At 50.6% G+C, this 15,735-nt stretch overlaps 1 protein-coding gene and 1 non-coding gene across 4 annotated transcripts; both read left to right on the top strand.

Moving 5' to 3' along the window:
• The first annotated feature begins 329 nt into the window (after positions 1-329).
• POGK (pogo transposable element derived with KRAB domain) lies at positions 330-15,382 on the top strand. 3 transcript variants are annotated; one of them, XM_072732907.1, is made up of 6 exons: positions 330-507; positions 1,887-2,020; positions 7,590-7,716; positions 8,669-8,767; positions 10,266-11,757; positions 13,518-15,382. In XM_072732907.1, the coding sequence occupies exons 2-5, from the start codon at positions 1,889-1,891 to the stop codon at positions 11,735-11,737; spliced, it is 1,830 nt and encodes a 609-aa protein (XP_072589008.1). In that variant the 5' UTR covers positions 330-507; positions 1,887-1,888; the 3' UTR covers positions 11,738-11,757; positions 13,518-15,382. The 3 variants fall into 3 exon arrangements, with proteins under 3 accessions (XP_072589008.1, XP_025859157.1, XP_025859158.2); XM_026003372.2 differs by lacking the exon at positions 330-507 and adding an exon at positions 955-1,630; XM_026003373.2 differs by lacking the exons at positions 330-507; positions 7,590-7,716 and adding an exon at positions 1,026-1,630.
• LOC140595238 (small nucleolar RNA SNORA52) lies at positions 3,033-3,166 on the top strand. The gene has a single exon (XR_011996764.1). It is a non-coding gene; the product is annotated as a small nucleolar RNA SNORA52 (small nucleolar RNA).
• Positions 15,383-15,735: the final 353 nt, after the last annotated feature.

Raw genomic sequence — 15,735 nt, forward strand, 5'->3', positions numbered from 1 at the left:
GGACGGCGCAACCCGGGTCACGCGTCACGCTCGGGTAGAGCAGAGAGCCGGGCCCTTCCCGCCCGCTGCCCGCGGAGGGCGCCCTGAGCGCTCCGAAGCCGACGGTCCCCGGGGTGGGGGTGGGGGTGGGGGTGGGGGCCGGGCAGAGCCGGGGGCGCGGGGGCGCGGGGGCGCGGGGCGCGGCGGCCAGGCCGGCCGGGGGACCCGAGGACGGTCCCGGGCTCGGCGCGGAGGACCGTGCGGCGGCGCCCGCCGGAAACCGCGCGGGAGGAGTGTCCGGAGCCGGCGCCGCCGAGCCCGCTGACATCAGCCGCGCTCCTCCCCTCGCCTCCCAACACCCTCAGCTCGCGGCCGGACCCTCCTCCTCCCACCACGTGTCCTCCCCGCTCCCTCCCGAGGGGCCGCGCGCACGGGAAGCCGGAGAGGCGGCAGGGATGGCGCCGTGACAGCCGGCCCGGAGCCCTCGGCGTCTCCCCCCGCGGCCCCGGCCGGCGCCCCGGCCGCTCGGTGAGTGCGCGGGCGGCGGGCGGCGGGCGCGGGCGGCGCGGCCCTTCCCGCGGCTCCGGGGCGTTCCGGCGCCGGCGGGGGCGGGGGCGCGGGGCCGGAGCCGCGGCGGGCGCCGCCGCCTTTGTTGCGGGCCCGCCCGGGTGGCAGGCGGCGCCGGCTCCCGCCGCCCGGCAGGTGCGCGGGGCCGGAGAGGGGGCCCGGCGGCGAGAAGGGCCGAGCCGGGCGGGGGCCGGGGCCGGGGGCGGCGGGAGCGCTGCGGGCGCGGGGCCGCGGAGAAAGGGAAATGGGACAAGATGGCTGGAGACACCCGAGCGCGCCCGGGGGCGCGGCGGCCGCAGGCGGGGCGGGGGGCGCGGGGCCGGGGGCGGCAGCGGGCACCGCGCCGGGGGCACTGTCGCTGCGGGGCGCTGTCGCTGTCGCTGTCGCCGCCGCCCCCGCCTCGGCGCCGGAGCGGGCGGGGCAGGCCGCGGCCAAGTTCGGGCCCGGGCTCCGGGGCCCCGAAGCCCGTCCGGCTCTTCCCGGGACCCGCCGCCTTCGCCCGCCCTTTGTGGAATCTCGACAGGAGCGTACTTTGCGCTCGGCGGGGTCTTCGCTCCCGAGGCCCGGGAGGACGCGGCGGCCCCCGAGACGCGCGCTCGCCCGCACCCAGGAGTTGCCCGCGCCCCAGGGGCAGGAGCTCGGCCCTTTGTTGCCCGCTGCTGGGCGGAGGGCGGAGGGCGGAGGGCGGCCAGCGGGCGCTCGGGCACGCCTCACCAGGTGTCCCTGCGGCTCGGGCTCCGACATCCCCGAAGGCCGAGTGGCTGTTTCCTGAGCCCGCTCGTGGACAGAATCTTTGACTTTGGAAAATCCGGGTGACGGGTGTTCCGGGCCTACCAACCTCCCGGTGCCTAACCCGGCTGTGGAGACAGCCCCGTGGAGCAAGTGTCCGTCCCATCTGTGTTCCAACACCTTCATCCATAGGAAGCCGACACCCCCTTCCTGCCGCTTATTTCGTGTTTGGGGGGCACTGGCTGTGAGAAAGTTCTGGCTTGCAGTGCTCTTTAAAACCTCTTCCAGGAATGTTTACCCACCAGGCCTGTTCCGCTGCTGGGTCTCTACAGAACCAGTCTGGTCTCTTCCCCAGGTAGCTTTTTAAATATTTGAAGACACTCAGGTATGCTGTCTGCCTGCAGCCCCTCTTCTCGTAATTAAATACGTCACCTTCCAGCTTCCTAGTGCCTTTCCTGAATCTATTCCTCCCCAGACCTGACTCTGTTTCCTTCCCTTACTCCAGCCTGAAGAGTGCTCAAGGCTAAGAGGTTTGTGCAAGCTGCCCCCATCCTAGCCTTTGAAGAGTTTACACTCGTACCTGATTTTTCTCAACTGAATCTTGCTTGCAGAGATGGAGTCCACAGCCTACACTCTCAACTTGACCCTAAAAGAAGAAGAAGAGGAAGAAGAGATTCAGAGCCGGGAGCTGGAGGATGGCCCCACAGATATGCAGAAAGTCCGGATCTGCTCAGAGGGTGGATGGGTAAGTAAGAAGGTGTGAGGTCCACACAGCTCTGAGGAGAGAAGCAGGCCTGAGCCAGGCTTGTGTTAAGTCTCCTCCTCAGGCAGACATAGGAAGTAAAAATAGCCCAGCCCAGCCCGGTATGTTTGCATTCCTGAGAAAACAGTCCTGTGGCTTTAAAAGGCACTGTGAAGAATGGAGGAGCTGGTTATGGGAACAGTCTCCAGCCATGTAGCTTATCATCCTTCAGGGTGGAAATCCGAGAGGCAGGGAGAGCTTATCTCGCTGTCCTACCCCTGAATCCCCTACATCCTGCTCAGTGCCAGGCATGCTGCAGACACCAACTAAATGTTTGCTGACCTGTGTTAAAGAAAAAAATATTCTGACGTTTGTGAAGATGGTAAGAAAAATTCTGTTCAGGACTGTTGAGACAGGTGTCAGGACTGTTGCAGTAGAGGAGGGAGCTGGGGAGCTGGGGTCAACACTGAATACAGTGAGGCGAGCGGGGATTTCTAACCAGAAAATCCTCCAGAGTGGAGGGGTCAGGGGACAGAAAATTACTAAGAGGAAACTTCAAGAATGGGGGGATTCTTGCTAAACTGACTTAACAAGATTCTTGCTAAAGGCAGGCTAGGTTGATCACATGTCAGGGGTGGGGGGGACTCTTTCTAAAGTGACTTAGCAGGATTCTTACTAAGATTGGGCTGGGCTAGCTGAGGGCAGGAGGGGCACCCACATGGTAGCCTGGTGGAGAAGAGGGTTCAGACTAAAGTTGGGGAAGGAGAGAGTCTGCTGCTGCTTGAAGGGAACCATTTTAAATAAGACTTGGGGCGTTGAGCTGACATGAGAGCTGCAGGAGGTGAGGACAATTGGTTCTCTGCGAACGTCTCTTATGTTAGCACACTCAGGAGAGCTGCACATCGAGCAGGCCTGAATTGAAGGGTTGAGGGGATGGGCAGCAGAGAATCTGGAACATACTCAAACAGAAAAGTTGATAGAAGCAGAGTAAATTCATGAACATGTAGACGCAACATTGTCCGTCCCGGTCTCTGCCTGTCTGCTGTGGCCCACCAGGTTGCACCTGTGAGCACGAGCACTCTGGAAGCCTCACCCAAAGAAGTGAGCAGGGCTGCAGTGGGCTTGTGCCAGGGGCGCTTCAGGAAACACCGGGGTGGGTGGCTGGTGGGGGGGGGGGCGGTGTAATAGAGAATTATTGTTATAATTGCGTATGATTATTCATAGTACATACTGGACACCCTGACATTTGGGCATGAATGGTGAAAATCTTAAACATGCAACAAATTGACATTTCTTTTCTCTGCTTAGTTCTGTGTGTGAACATTATCAGTATCTGTTATATTCTTTGTTTCCAATAGGAGATGTGTATTCATAGAATCCTGGTACTCCCAAATGTCCCGCCCAGCTCCCCTCCCACACAAGGGAATTGGGGAGCAGAGGAGTTATCTACTTTGCCCCAAGGATACGCATGCACACTGACATTTGTTCTTAAAAATGCATGTTGAGCTGGACTCTTAAGAGTAGTGCATTTTGTTGTATGTTATATCTCAATTTAAAAAAAGAAAAAATAATAATACACTACCAGCCCCTGGGCTTGCAGCCTGGCTCTGTAGGCTGCACTGCCCTTGTCTTTTTGTGTTCTCTGCCCATCCCATCCTTCTCCCTGGCCTGATCCCTTGCAGCTGGGGAGACCTTGGAAGACCTTGGAGTCCGTCCCATGTAGCATGGAGCAAGACTTCCAGGCAGTAGAGACCTCGGGCTTTAAGGCTAAATTGGCTATCCCAGAACATCTTGATAGCATGGAAAACCTTAGAAAATGAGTACAGGGAAGGTGGACATTGAGGTATGGCAGGACAGCGAGAAGAGATCAAGGTGAAGACCATGCTTGGCTGAGAAAGGAGGCGGGGGCCTGGCTTTTGGGGCCTCCAGGCCATCTGTAGTTACTGAGCACAGTGGTGATGTTCTTAAGACAAGATCTCTAGTCTCCTGCAGTTGCCACTCTTGTGAGGAAGGTAGGGAAGTGAATGCAATTCATAGTACGGTATTCAGAGTGCAGTGGGGGAAGTTGGCTCAGGGGTGCGGTCTCATTCAGACTGGAGAACTCAAGAGGCTCTTGGCAGAAGGGAAGCATGGACCTACCTAGTCTTGAGCAGTAGGCAGGTTGACTCCCAGGCCCATCCCTTCCTGGGGACATTTGGCAATATCTGGAGACATTTTTGGCTCTCATGATTTGGATAGGGGTTGGGGAGTGGAAGATCCTACTAGGCCTCTCCTGGGGAGAGGCCAGGGACACTGCTAATCCATCTATAGTACCCAGGACAGCCCCCACCACAAAGAATTATCTGGCTCAAAATGTCATTCATGCCAAGGTTGAAAAACCCTTCTTTAGGACATTACGCTAGGGGAAGAAAAGAAATGAATCTGTTCCTTAAATAGATATTTTGGTTGTAGAGAATTTAAAAGCCCTTCCAACATAAGAACCCTGCTACGTATTAGGATAATATTCCATAGGAGAGTTGGAGTAGAAATAGAGTTTCAAGTAGAGAAAAGGAAAAACACGCCTTGAACTGAATCTTACGAGTGGCAGTGGCCAGGGGGAGGGACAGGGCCTGCACTCCAGACTCGCAGAAAGCATGCGCAAAAGCATCCGAGAGGAAAGCTGTGTGCGGTTAGGAGCAGCCCCCGTAGCTAAGTGGCCTGCTGAAAAAGCATGGGCTTTGGAAATCAGACTCTCTAACTCTGACTGCAGGCAAGTTACTTAGCAGCTGTTTCCTCACTCATAATAAATAGTGGGTAGTGATGCTCATATCTTAATATTATTTAAAGGATTCAATAAGATAATTTAAAGGGTTCAACAAGGTAATCTATTTAAGCGTGTAAGAAGGAGCGCCCTGCCCGGTGTCTGACATCCAGCAGGCACCATCTTGGTGCACTGGTAACAACCCCTTGCCCTGAGATCCCTGCCACCTTCATTGGGTAGTTAGGCCACTTCATCAGTGAGGCTGTGCAGTGTTACCCTTGGAGATGAGCATTAGAACGCCAGCTTGCCAGCAGAGCAAGGCAGTACACGGCTAGAGGCAGGAGTACCTATCTGATGTGTCCTGGATCTTCTGAGGAAAGGGAAGGGGACGGGGCCAAGAAAGGGTATCTGGGGATTGAACACAGGCTGCCTGACTTCTGAGTGTGGCCCAGGGCTGGCCCTGTTTACCTTCTGCTGTGCTTAGCCAGATGAAAAGCCTCTGTGGAGAGAGGGGAGGCATGCACCACAGGGCCTGGCTGAAGGCTTGCTCAATTCTCACAGAGGGTTGCTGTGAGGGGAATTTCTGAGCCACTGTACTGTGTGTCTCCAGAGCATAATGTGGGCTTGTTTGAAGATCCTCTGTGGATCAGTCATAAGTGTATGAGGAGACGAATCTGGCCCCAGCCAGCCTCTAGCCACCTTCTCACAACATCAGGGCTCCTGGTGTTTTTACCAGGCCAAGGATGTGTTACCTTTCTGAGTATCGATAGCCCCTCTGAAATGACAGGCATGGCTAGTCCTGTGTCCCATTTTATCAGCAAAGGGAAAGGGACTATAAATAGGTCTGGCCTAGATCTGGAATTTCCTAGGGAGAGAAAAGGCCAGAGGGAGGGTTGTTCAAAAGTCTGGGAAGTGGGCAGGGGTGGGGTAGAGAATCCCTGGCTGCCTGGCTTTCCAGATTGATGAAGCCTGTGGAAGGCCTAGAGATCCGTCCACTTTTACCTCCTAGTGTCTCACACATACTCCAAAGGGGAGGCTTACTTCTGTGACAGATAAAATTTAATGATCATTTGAAGCCGTTCTAAGTGGAATAAGGGAAGGGAAATTCGGATATTGTTTGCTTAAATCAAAAGGACATTTTTAAGTGATTACTGTCTACGAGAAGTGTGTTAGGCTGAGGGAAATGGAATAACCATAGGTTTTGCACTCAGTGAGCTTGTACTGCAGAAGAAGAAGCTGACGAGGAAACCAAAAGAATACTGCGTTGTGTTAAGTGCCACCGTAGTGTTGAGCCCAGGTATCATGGGAACGTGTAGGTGGGCACACAGCCCAGGTCAGGGTGGGCTTCCCAGGGAACAGGACATCTAGGCTAAGTCTTGGAAGATGGGTGGGACGGTGGGTGTATGGGTGTTAGCCGGATCAAGAATGAGGAGGAGCTCTGAGGCAGTGGGAGAGCAATGTGCAGGGATGTGAAAGGTCAAAGAGTAGGCATGGAGTATAGCTGTGCACGGAGGTGGGGGAGAGGGGGGCGGCTGGTCATCAGGGAGGACAGTTTACTTTGTAGGGGCTGGAGCCTTGAACCCAGAGAGTGCCAGGTCCAAATCTCCACCCTGCCATTTATTGGCCATGTGACTTTGACCAGCAGCAAGGCCTCTCTGAGCCCATTTCCTTCTTGATTAAATGGGGTTGTTGGAAAAAACAGATAAAGCAGTTACAGGGGCCTGTCCCTAATAAGTGCTCCCTGCATATAGGGTGCTGAGAGTGGGAAGGGAGGATGTGGACTTTGGGAATAAGGGGAAATGCCAGTATGTCATGCCAGTCACATGACTGATGGCTGGACACCTGAAGAAGCTACAGACAGTGCAGACATGAATTTTCTAAGCTGATGAAAACTGGGTTCATCATCACCCAGGCTCTGGATTCAGCCTTGGAGAATAGCTTTGAAAGCAGTAATGCAAAGAAACCAGCCCAAAACCCTGGCCCAATGATCTCCGATCACTGAATATGATGAACTTTGGAGGCTTTTTAGTGACTGAAAGAAACATCATGGTTAAAAAAAAAGACATGTAGTTGGATGAGCAAGAGGAGGTTGGTGTGGGTGGCCTAGCTGCCGGCGCCCCCTCCCACAGTGCCCCCTCCCACAGTGCTGGGGGAGGGGGGACAGTGGGGAGAGCTTTGGAGCTGCCTTCTCTGCCCTTAGGGCTTTCTGCAGAAGGTCTAGGCATGAAAGCAAACTAGTTTGCTCTGGTGTCTCATTACATAAATTTAAGCTCTAATTAGCTCTCCTCTCAGATCGTAGGTTGGAAAAGGCCAAATGAGGCCCCCTCTCTCACTGGTTCCTCCCCGGGCTTTGGGTTCTGAGTCAAACGCTAAGGCTGGTGCCCCTGGAAAAGGAAACAGTACCCAGGACCCCCACCCGCCCCCCCGCCCCCACTGGGCTAGGGATCTGCAGATGAGAGAAGGCAGGGGACGTGTTGCCTTGGTAGCGGAACTGCCCCAGGGTGTCTGCTTGGGTGTGGGTGCTCCTGGCTCCAGAGTGGGGGGCTAAGCCAAGACCAGCAGTCCCCGCAGTGGATGTCCCCGCTTGGTGACCTGGTGATCTGTGCTGGGGAGTTTTTCTCCTCGGGGTGCTACTCTGCCTGTCTGTCGGCCAAGGCAGTGATGGGTACTCAGCAGGGCAGGCGGGGCCTGTGCTGTGTCCTAGGGTGCCTCTAGGAGCCGTGATGAATGTGATGGAGCATGTCGAGGCCCCTCCCTTCTAGGATGAAAGGGTGTGAGTCTGTGTCTGCGTGTGCCTGTTAGTCGTTGAGAAAGGCCTGTTCGCTATTTCAGGTGCCCGCCCTATTCGATGAGGTGGCCATATATTTTTCCGACGAGGAGTGGGAAGTTTTGACGGAGCAACAAAAGGCCCTCTACCGGGAAGTCATGAGGATGAATTATGAAACTGTCCTGTCCCTGGGTAAAGCTTTGTTTTCCTTTGTCTCCTGGAAGCCCTGAGCCCAGAGAATTGTTTCCATGTCTCTTCTCTGGTGTCCAACATCCCTTTCTCCTGAACTTGGATTCTGTCCCCTTGATGCCTGTGCCTGTTTAATTTCCTGTTTTTGATTTAGGCAGGATATAAATATTGTGTCCTCCTACTCAGCAACTTGTGCCAGCTCTCTGAACCATCCTCATTCAACCCAGGTGTTCACATAGAGTCATAACCTGGGCCATCTGGGTGGCTCAGTCGGTTAAGGGTCCGCCTCTTGATTTCATCTCAGGTCATGATATCAGGGTCGTGAGATCAGAGCCCTGCATTGGGCTCTGTGTGGTGTCTGCTTAAAACTTTCTCTCCCTCTCCCTCTGCCCCCTACCCACCACATGCTCGTGCACGCATTCTCTCTCTCTCAAATAAATAAATAAATCTTAAAAAAAAAAAAAAAAGACATAACCTAAGAAATGTCACCACAAGTCTGGGCCTGTGTTCCATATATTCCTTAGGAAGCCTTATTCTTGCCCTGTCCAGCCTCAGTTGCGTGGGAACATACCACCAGAGAATCCTGGTTCCCCTCCCAGCATTGATAATCTACATAGTTAGAGTGTAACCAGTTGGAAGCATTTCCTGAGTTGCTCATACATGTACCAGAATGTCACTGGATCCACCAAGTCCCTGCTAAATGCAGCTCTTTTTTTGTTGTTGCTAGTACCAGCCCTCCTTAGCAAAGATCCATAAATTCCCTTGGACAGAATAACTTCCTATTATATTTTTTCTTCAAGTACCCCTGAGCCCTTTCCCCCGTCTTTTGTGTATCTCCACATTGAGAATAGCATGTGCATGGGAGGGTATTTCGTAAGTATTATAAACTACTACTTTTGGCAGTGTTTCAAGACAGTAACACACAGCTGTTACCTGTTTTATTTCCTATAAACAGAATTCCCATTCCCTAAGCCAGACATGATCACTCGATTGGAAGGGGATGAGGAGTCTCAGAATTCTGATGAATGGCAGCTCCATGGAGGAACCTTTGCAGGTACTACAATTAAACCACTCCAGCATCCATCCAATAGGGGAGCATTGTGAGGCTGGATTTTCCATATATGTTGTGTGGCATATTTAACAGTAAGGCAGGGTTATGAGGCAGAAAGATTATGGGCTTTGGAGTTTCAAAATCTTTCCAGTGCTGTGTGACTTTAGGCCATTTCATTCACCTCTCTGAGCCTCCATTTCTTCCTCTGTTAGCTGTGGGTGATATGTCTCAATGTGCAGTGTTATATGTGCATGCAGCATACTGAAGCTTGTATGGCATCTGGTCCAGCGCACATCCTAGGGGAAGGAGGCCACCTCAGTAGTACACCAAGTACCTCTGAAAGCCAAGGAAAATCACATGACGAAGCATGTGGCCAGCAAGAGCAAATGTAGTACATATGTGAGCAAATATATCTGAGAAGCACATGGTCCTTTATCAGGCATCATAGTTAGGACAACAGTTGGATAAATACAGCTTTCAAGCAGCCACTGGTTTTATTCACCTTCTCTATAGCTAAGAGTTTAAAATGCCACATTTCATTGATTCTAAGACGTGCTTTCCCCCCCACCCCATCTTGTTAACATCTCTGATGTTTAAATTTAGCATCTGTTAAATTAAGAATGCCTCTTAGAATTAATGGCATTTTTTCCCTTTTTTAATGGTATATCTTACAACTGATGGCATCTTAGTTTTGGTGAGATAGGATAATTTCTCCAAGTCCTATTCAGTTTCTGTGACCACCTTCTAAATACATGTATACAATGAAACCCAGTTCTGACATTAGTAGAAGGAACTAGTTTTCTGCCTTAAAAGCTTAGCTGTGCTAAATATGGTTTTGCCATAGATTTTTTTGGTTTAAGGAATGTGATGCAGGCCATGATGCATCTAAATTCTGGACTCTTATATGGTAGTATGGTTTTTTTTTTGTTTGTTTGTTTTTTAAAGATTTTATTTATTTATTCATAGACAGAGAGGCAGAGACACAGGGAGAGGGAGAAGCAGGCTCCATGCAGGGAGCCCGATGTGGGACTCGATCCCGGGTCTCCAGGATCACACCCCAGGCTGCAGGCGGCGCCAAACCACTGCGCCACCGGGGCTGCCCGGTAGTATGGGTTTTATTTGACTTCTCCCCCACATAAAAATATTTTGACCCAAACATGGCCCACAGAACAACCATGTGATCCAGGTTTTACCTGTGTTCGGTTCCCCACTCTGGCACTTTCTAGCTCACCTACCTGGATTTATCACTTCACTTCTGTAGCTTCATCTGCAAAGCAGGAGTAATGATGATATATAGGTATTAATGGAATTGGATGTAGCAGTCCGTAAGAATTGGCATGTGAGTAAGGACTTAGGAAATGCTATCTGTTATTAAAGTTACTGCTTTGGGTAAACTTCAGATTAAGATATTCTTAGTATTTCAACCCAAAAAATCAGGGAACTGGCCAGAAACTATTATAAGTACTGTCATTATCTTTGCCCCTCCCCATTTGTCTCCCAGAAAATGAAGAGTCTGATGTCAAGCCCCCAGACTGGGCCGGCCAGATGCATGCCACCCCACAGTTTGCTCAGCCCCAGCACCTAGATGGGTTTGGCCTCCGCCTGCCTCGAGACCTCACGGATCTGCCCGAGTGGAGTGAGGGGTACCCCTTCTACATGGCCATGGGCTTCCCGGGGTATGACCTCTCAGCAGACGAGATTGCCGGGAAGCTCCAGTTCAGCAGGGGCATGCGGCGCAGTTACGATGCGGGATTCAAGTTAATGGTGGTGGAGTATGCCGAGAGCACCAACAACTGCCAGGCGGCCAAGCAGTTTGGAGTGCTGGAAAAGAATGTTCGAGACTGGCGCAAAGTGAAGCCGCAGCTCCAGAATGCCCATGCCATGCGGCGGGCCTTCCGCGGTCCCAAAAACGGTCGCTTCGCCCTGGTGGACCAGCGTGTGGCCGAGTATGTCAGGTACATGCAGGCCAAAGGGGACCCGATCACCAGGGAGGCGATGCAGCTGAAAGCTCTTGAGATCGCCCAAGAAATGAACATTCCGGAGAAGGGGTTCAAGGCTAGCTTGGGCTGGTGTCGAAGAATGATGCGAAGGTATGACTTGTCCCTGAGGCATAAAGTGCCTGTGCCCCAGCAGCTGCCCGAAGACCTGACTGAGAAGCTTGTCACATACCAGCGGAGTGTCCTGGCACTGCGCAGGGCGCACGACTACCAGGTGGCTCAGATGGGCAATGCCGACGAGACGCCCATTTGTCTAGAGGTGCCGTCGCGGGTGACTGTGGACAACCAGGGCGAAAAGCCTGTCTTGGTCAAGACGCCCGGCAGGGAGAAACTAAAAATCACAGCGATGCTCGGTGTCTTGGCAGATGGGAGGAAGCTGCCTCCGTACATCATTTTGAGGGGCACGTACATCCCCCCTGGGAAGTTCCCCAGTGGAATGGAAATCCGCTGCCACCGATACGGGTGGATGACAGAGGACTTGATGCAGGACTGGTTGGAGGTAGTGTGGCGGCGGAGGACGGGTGCGGCACCCAAGCAGCGTGGGATGCTGATCCTGAACGGCTTCCGTGGCCACGCCACTGATTCTGTGAAGAGCTCCATGGAGAGCATGAACACCGACATGGTTATCATCCCTGGGGGCCTGACCTCGCAGCTGCAGGTGTTGGATGTAGTGGTCTACAAGCCGCTAAATGACAGTGTCCGGGCCCAGTACTCCAACTGGCTTCTGGCAGGGAACCTGGCACTGAGCCCCACTGGCAACGCCAAGAAGCCGCCCCTGGGGCTCTTCCTCGAGTGGGTCATGGTGGCGTGGAATAGCATCTCCAGTGAATCCATTGTCCAGGGGTTCAAGAAGTGCCACATCTCCAGCAATTTGGAAGATGAAGATGACGTCCTGTGGGAGATTGAGAGTGAGCTTCCAGGAGGAGGGGAGGCGCCCAAAGAATGCGATTCGGAGAGTGCGCCGGAGGGCAACTGACAGCCGAGGGGAGAGCTAAGGTAACCAGGCAGCCATCGGCACATACCTGGCGCCCGCGCTGACGGCCCGGTTTGTGGTCCACAGATACCCTTCCTCTTGCCGTTACTTTCTTGTGCTTCCGAGAACTCTCAAGCCTGTGGTATAGTACCCTACGTAACAGGCCAGCAGCCTTTCCTGTATGTCAGTCTTGTGTTGCGTGGCTTACTCTGTGGGTGTTTTGCTCTGAGGCCTGGACCTGGGAGCACTTGTATAGTACATAACATGAGCCAAGAGAGAGTTACCGGAACATTTCATCTGAGAGCCATCGTGCTCAAAGAAATGATTTGGGCCTGAAAGAGCATAGTTAGCAAGAGGTTTTGCCAAAAAGCCGACTGGCCTGTAGGACCATGATGTAGGGAGAACACCCTGGTGTAGGGGAGAGAACTGTGTGTTGTGGGCTTCATCCCCATGCTTGAGTGGTCTGCAGAAGCCCACGGGGGCGTGAAAACAGTAGCTTAGACTTGCTTTTCCCATGAAGTTCAAAAGTGTTTTTAAAACATTTCTTAGTCTCATCATGACCTTCACATGGATGGAATGAGCAATTGCAATAATTTCTTATAGCCCACTGATGTCTGAAGGGAGATATTTCTAAATTGAATCTTTGCACCAAAAAAAGAAAAGAAAACAGGGCACATATCTGGGACTACAGTGAATAAAGTCCAGGCCTGGAATTTTCAAAGTTGAATATAGAAGGGGAGCAGCTTTAAGAGGAATCAGGGAGTGCAGATGAACACACCACTGGTGGAGGCAAGTCTACACCACATACACACACGCGCGCACACACACACACACACACACACACCTTGAGATGAGAGCACGGCCAACCAGGTACACTGAGGGAACATGTGGAAAGAATATACAATTCATTTTACCCTCTTGCTCTTGTCTCCCTGATGGTCAATTTATTTCCCTAGACACACAGTATTTAATATGAAGGGTCATTCCTTTTTCTACAGAGGACCCAAAACTACCTTGACGTTTCTTTTGTGGCGTAACTCGAAGGTTCCATCCTACTTGCTGTTTTCTTCAAGGGAAGTGCTAACTCAAATCTTTCATCCCACTCCTTGCTGTATAAGTGCAAGAGTGACTTCCGTCTCTGTCCCTGCCCTCAGATCGAATCGTACGCATACTACTGAACTCCGCTGTGATTCTGAGACCCCTAGATACTGTCTCCACTGGGAGTTCTGTCAGTCCTCCAGCAGGGTGTTCTTACTGTTCCATTCACATCACCGAAACTGCTTTCTCCCCCCTCATGTCCCTTCCCTCTCTCTTCATGAATTCAGCCTCCTTTTCTGCTAACCATTCTCCGCTGGATATCAAACTTTGAGTTATAGTGAATTTTTAATTCTTTTCTCATTTTACTTTTTTCTGCACCCCCTTCCTTGTTAGATAACATTTTTTTCTTTTCTAAGCTCTTTACTACCAAAAGAGGAGAGGGAAGAGACAGGGCTAGGCTGCAGCTGCGAAGGTAGGCATGTACGTCCGATACCAAATGTGACCTTTTGCCCATGATGACCACCACTTCTCTCTACAGCTGTCCTTTTGTGAGCTGAAGAAGTGATAGAAGTAGGGATTCTCAGGAAGCAGGAGTTTTAGGAGGGGATAGACGGCCATAAAACTGCCTCTACTCATGTCTTTGGAAGTCTGACTAATGGAATAATTGTGTTTGTTAAAATGTATACGATTTCTAAAATCCAAAATCCAAGGGTTAATTCATACTTCGGTTCTCTCTGTTTTCCAGCAAATGGAACTATTTGAAACAGGTGAGGAGGAAAATCCTCAAGAAGATTCCTCGAAGTGTGGATGCACAGGGAACAGCAAAAGGCCACAGGGCTCAGAACAAGCCCGTCTGGACAGCAGCCTGTGTACCCCATCCTGCGATACAGCCTAACCCCGCCCCACATCCACAAGGTGTCAGAAAAGGTGTCTGGGACCCTCGATTTCAGCAGAGACATGATTAGGGAAGAAACTGCTTCTGCCCCATTTTTTGTTTAGAGATTAATCCATGTGTCCACTAAAAAACCCTGTAAATATGAATGAACAAAGGTATTTCCTGGAGAAGAGACCATTTGTTCAACACCAACAAGAGACTCATATGGGCCCAACTCCACTGGTGTCCTTTCTGTGGAGCAAACCTCAAGTAAATGTTTTCTTTTGCCTTTAAAAATGCTTCCAAGAGTAGAACCTGTCCCCACACAGGTTAAGACTACAGAAAAGGCTTTATGGAAATGAGTCTTTTATGTATACCTGCTACTTATACATTTCCTCTTTTGGAAAAATGAAAATACTAATGATAGCAAAATTCAGACATACTGGCCTGGTGCCAGCAGATGGCTTTTCTACAGACAAATTAGGTTAGTGTGGAAGATACAGGTTAAAATAAACTGTGCTGTTTTATTTATCTTCCTAATCTGGTCGGCAGCTAGAATTTTTTAGGGTCTTCTTTAATGACTCTGTTTGTCATTATACGTAATGATAGGGCAGCATTTAGTACACAAGCTCTTCTGTTTCTCAGGCTGCCTGCAGAAGAAGTCACCATAAATTATCTGCTGTCTACATGGTACAAGGCTCATTGACTCATCTGATACTTGTTCATTTCTTTAATATTTTTATCACAAGGGTATGAGAGGACATGGGCCTTTAGCCACAAGCTGTTTCAGTACTTTAAATCTCTACCCTGCAGGAATAGATGGGAGGTCTTTGAATTTTTACATTATAGAAATTTGCATTCCCACATAAGTTGTCATGAGAACATTCCTTCTAAGCTTATCTGTGCTACAAAAAATATGCCAGGACCTTATAGACCAAGCCACTGCTAGAAATGTCATTCCAATGTCAGATCTGAGTAACAGTAACCACTTTTCCTTGTAGACTCAGCTCATTTATAGATCATACTGTTCTTGGCATCTTGAAACACCTATTTCTACTCAGGTACTCATTTTCCTATTAGTGATTCACCTTTCTCATTTTTTTAAAACCAGTTTTCCTCCAGGGGAGTTGTGGGGATGGGGGAGATAATTTCACTTAGTTTCTGGTATCTGAATAACTTTCAGTGTTTGAATTGTCTCCCCATTTGCTTTTCACCAACACATTTGCGTTACCACAAATGGCATCCAAATCCCGCTACTTTGCATTCCAGAAGTTTCCATCCCCTCCACTTCCACTTAATTTCTCCTCCACTGTCCTGGTTCCTGGCCCTTCCTCTTACGTCCTGTTTTACTTGCTTTGGGAGCATAAATGATTTTATAAGACCTAATTTTGGGTTCCTGCACTGGAGCCATAGTTTTCTTAAGGAAAAGAGTAGAAAATGGGCTCAAGTCCTATTTCATTCCACCAACACCTTCTTGAGTCTCATCATCAGCTGATAGATGATGCCTTACAGGTTGCATAGCACTGGAACTTTCCTAGAGTAATGGCTCTACTGTCAGGGTTTTTCTGGGCTCATTCTTCCAGACTTAATTATGATCTATGCTTAACAGAGTCCCAGTACAACTATTTTGCAGAATGGCTATTACCCTAGAATTACTATAGCACATATTGAGACATAGTTGTACTCCCCAGTAGATAGAAATTGACCCCAACAATAAACTTTGATAATAAAGACAATAGGCTATGGTGGTTTTATTTATTTCCCTGCTAGCATTGTGAAAGGTCACACTTCAAACTATCATTTATGCTTTATTCTCCATTCAGTTTGGGGTATGTTTGTGTATGTAATATCCTGGGATGGCAACATAAATGTTGGTGTCTGAAGACAAAGGAAAATGGTGTATATGGTTTCAAACTGAATTAAAAGTCGGGCAGGAGGTGTTGGGATGCCTGGCATGAATAGTTTTTTCCTCAGTCACATCTCAGATGCTCTCAGGGATGGTACGTTACCAAATCACATGGAAATCCATAAAGGGATATTAATCTTAGTGAAGGCATGCTAGGAAGTTGATGAACAGAGAAGAAAACTC

The sequence above is a fragment of the Vulpes vulpes genome, chromosome 13 (assembly GCF_048418805.1).
Source record: "Vulpes vulpes isolate BD-2025 chromosome 13, VulVul3, whole genome shotgun sequence".
NCBI lineage: Eukaryota > Metazoa > Chordata > Mammalia > Carnivora > Canidae > Vulpes > Vulpes vulpes.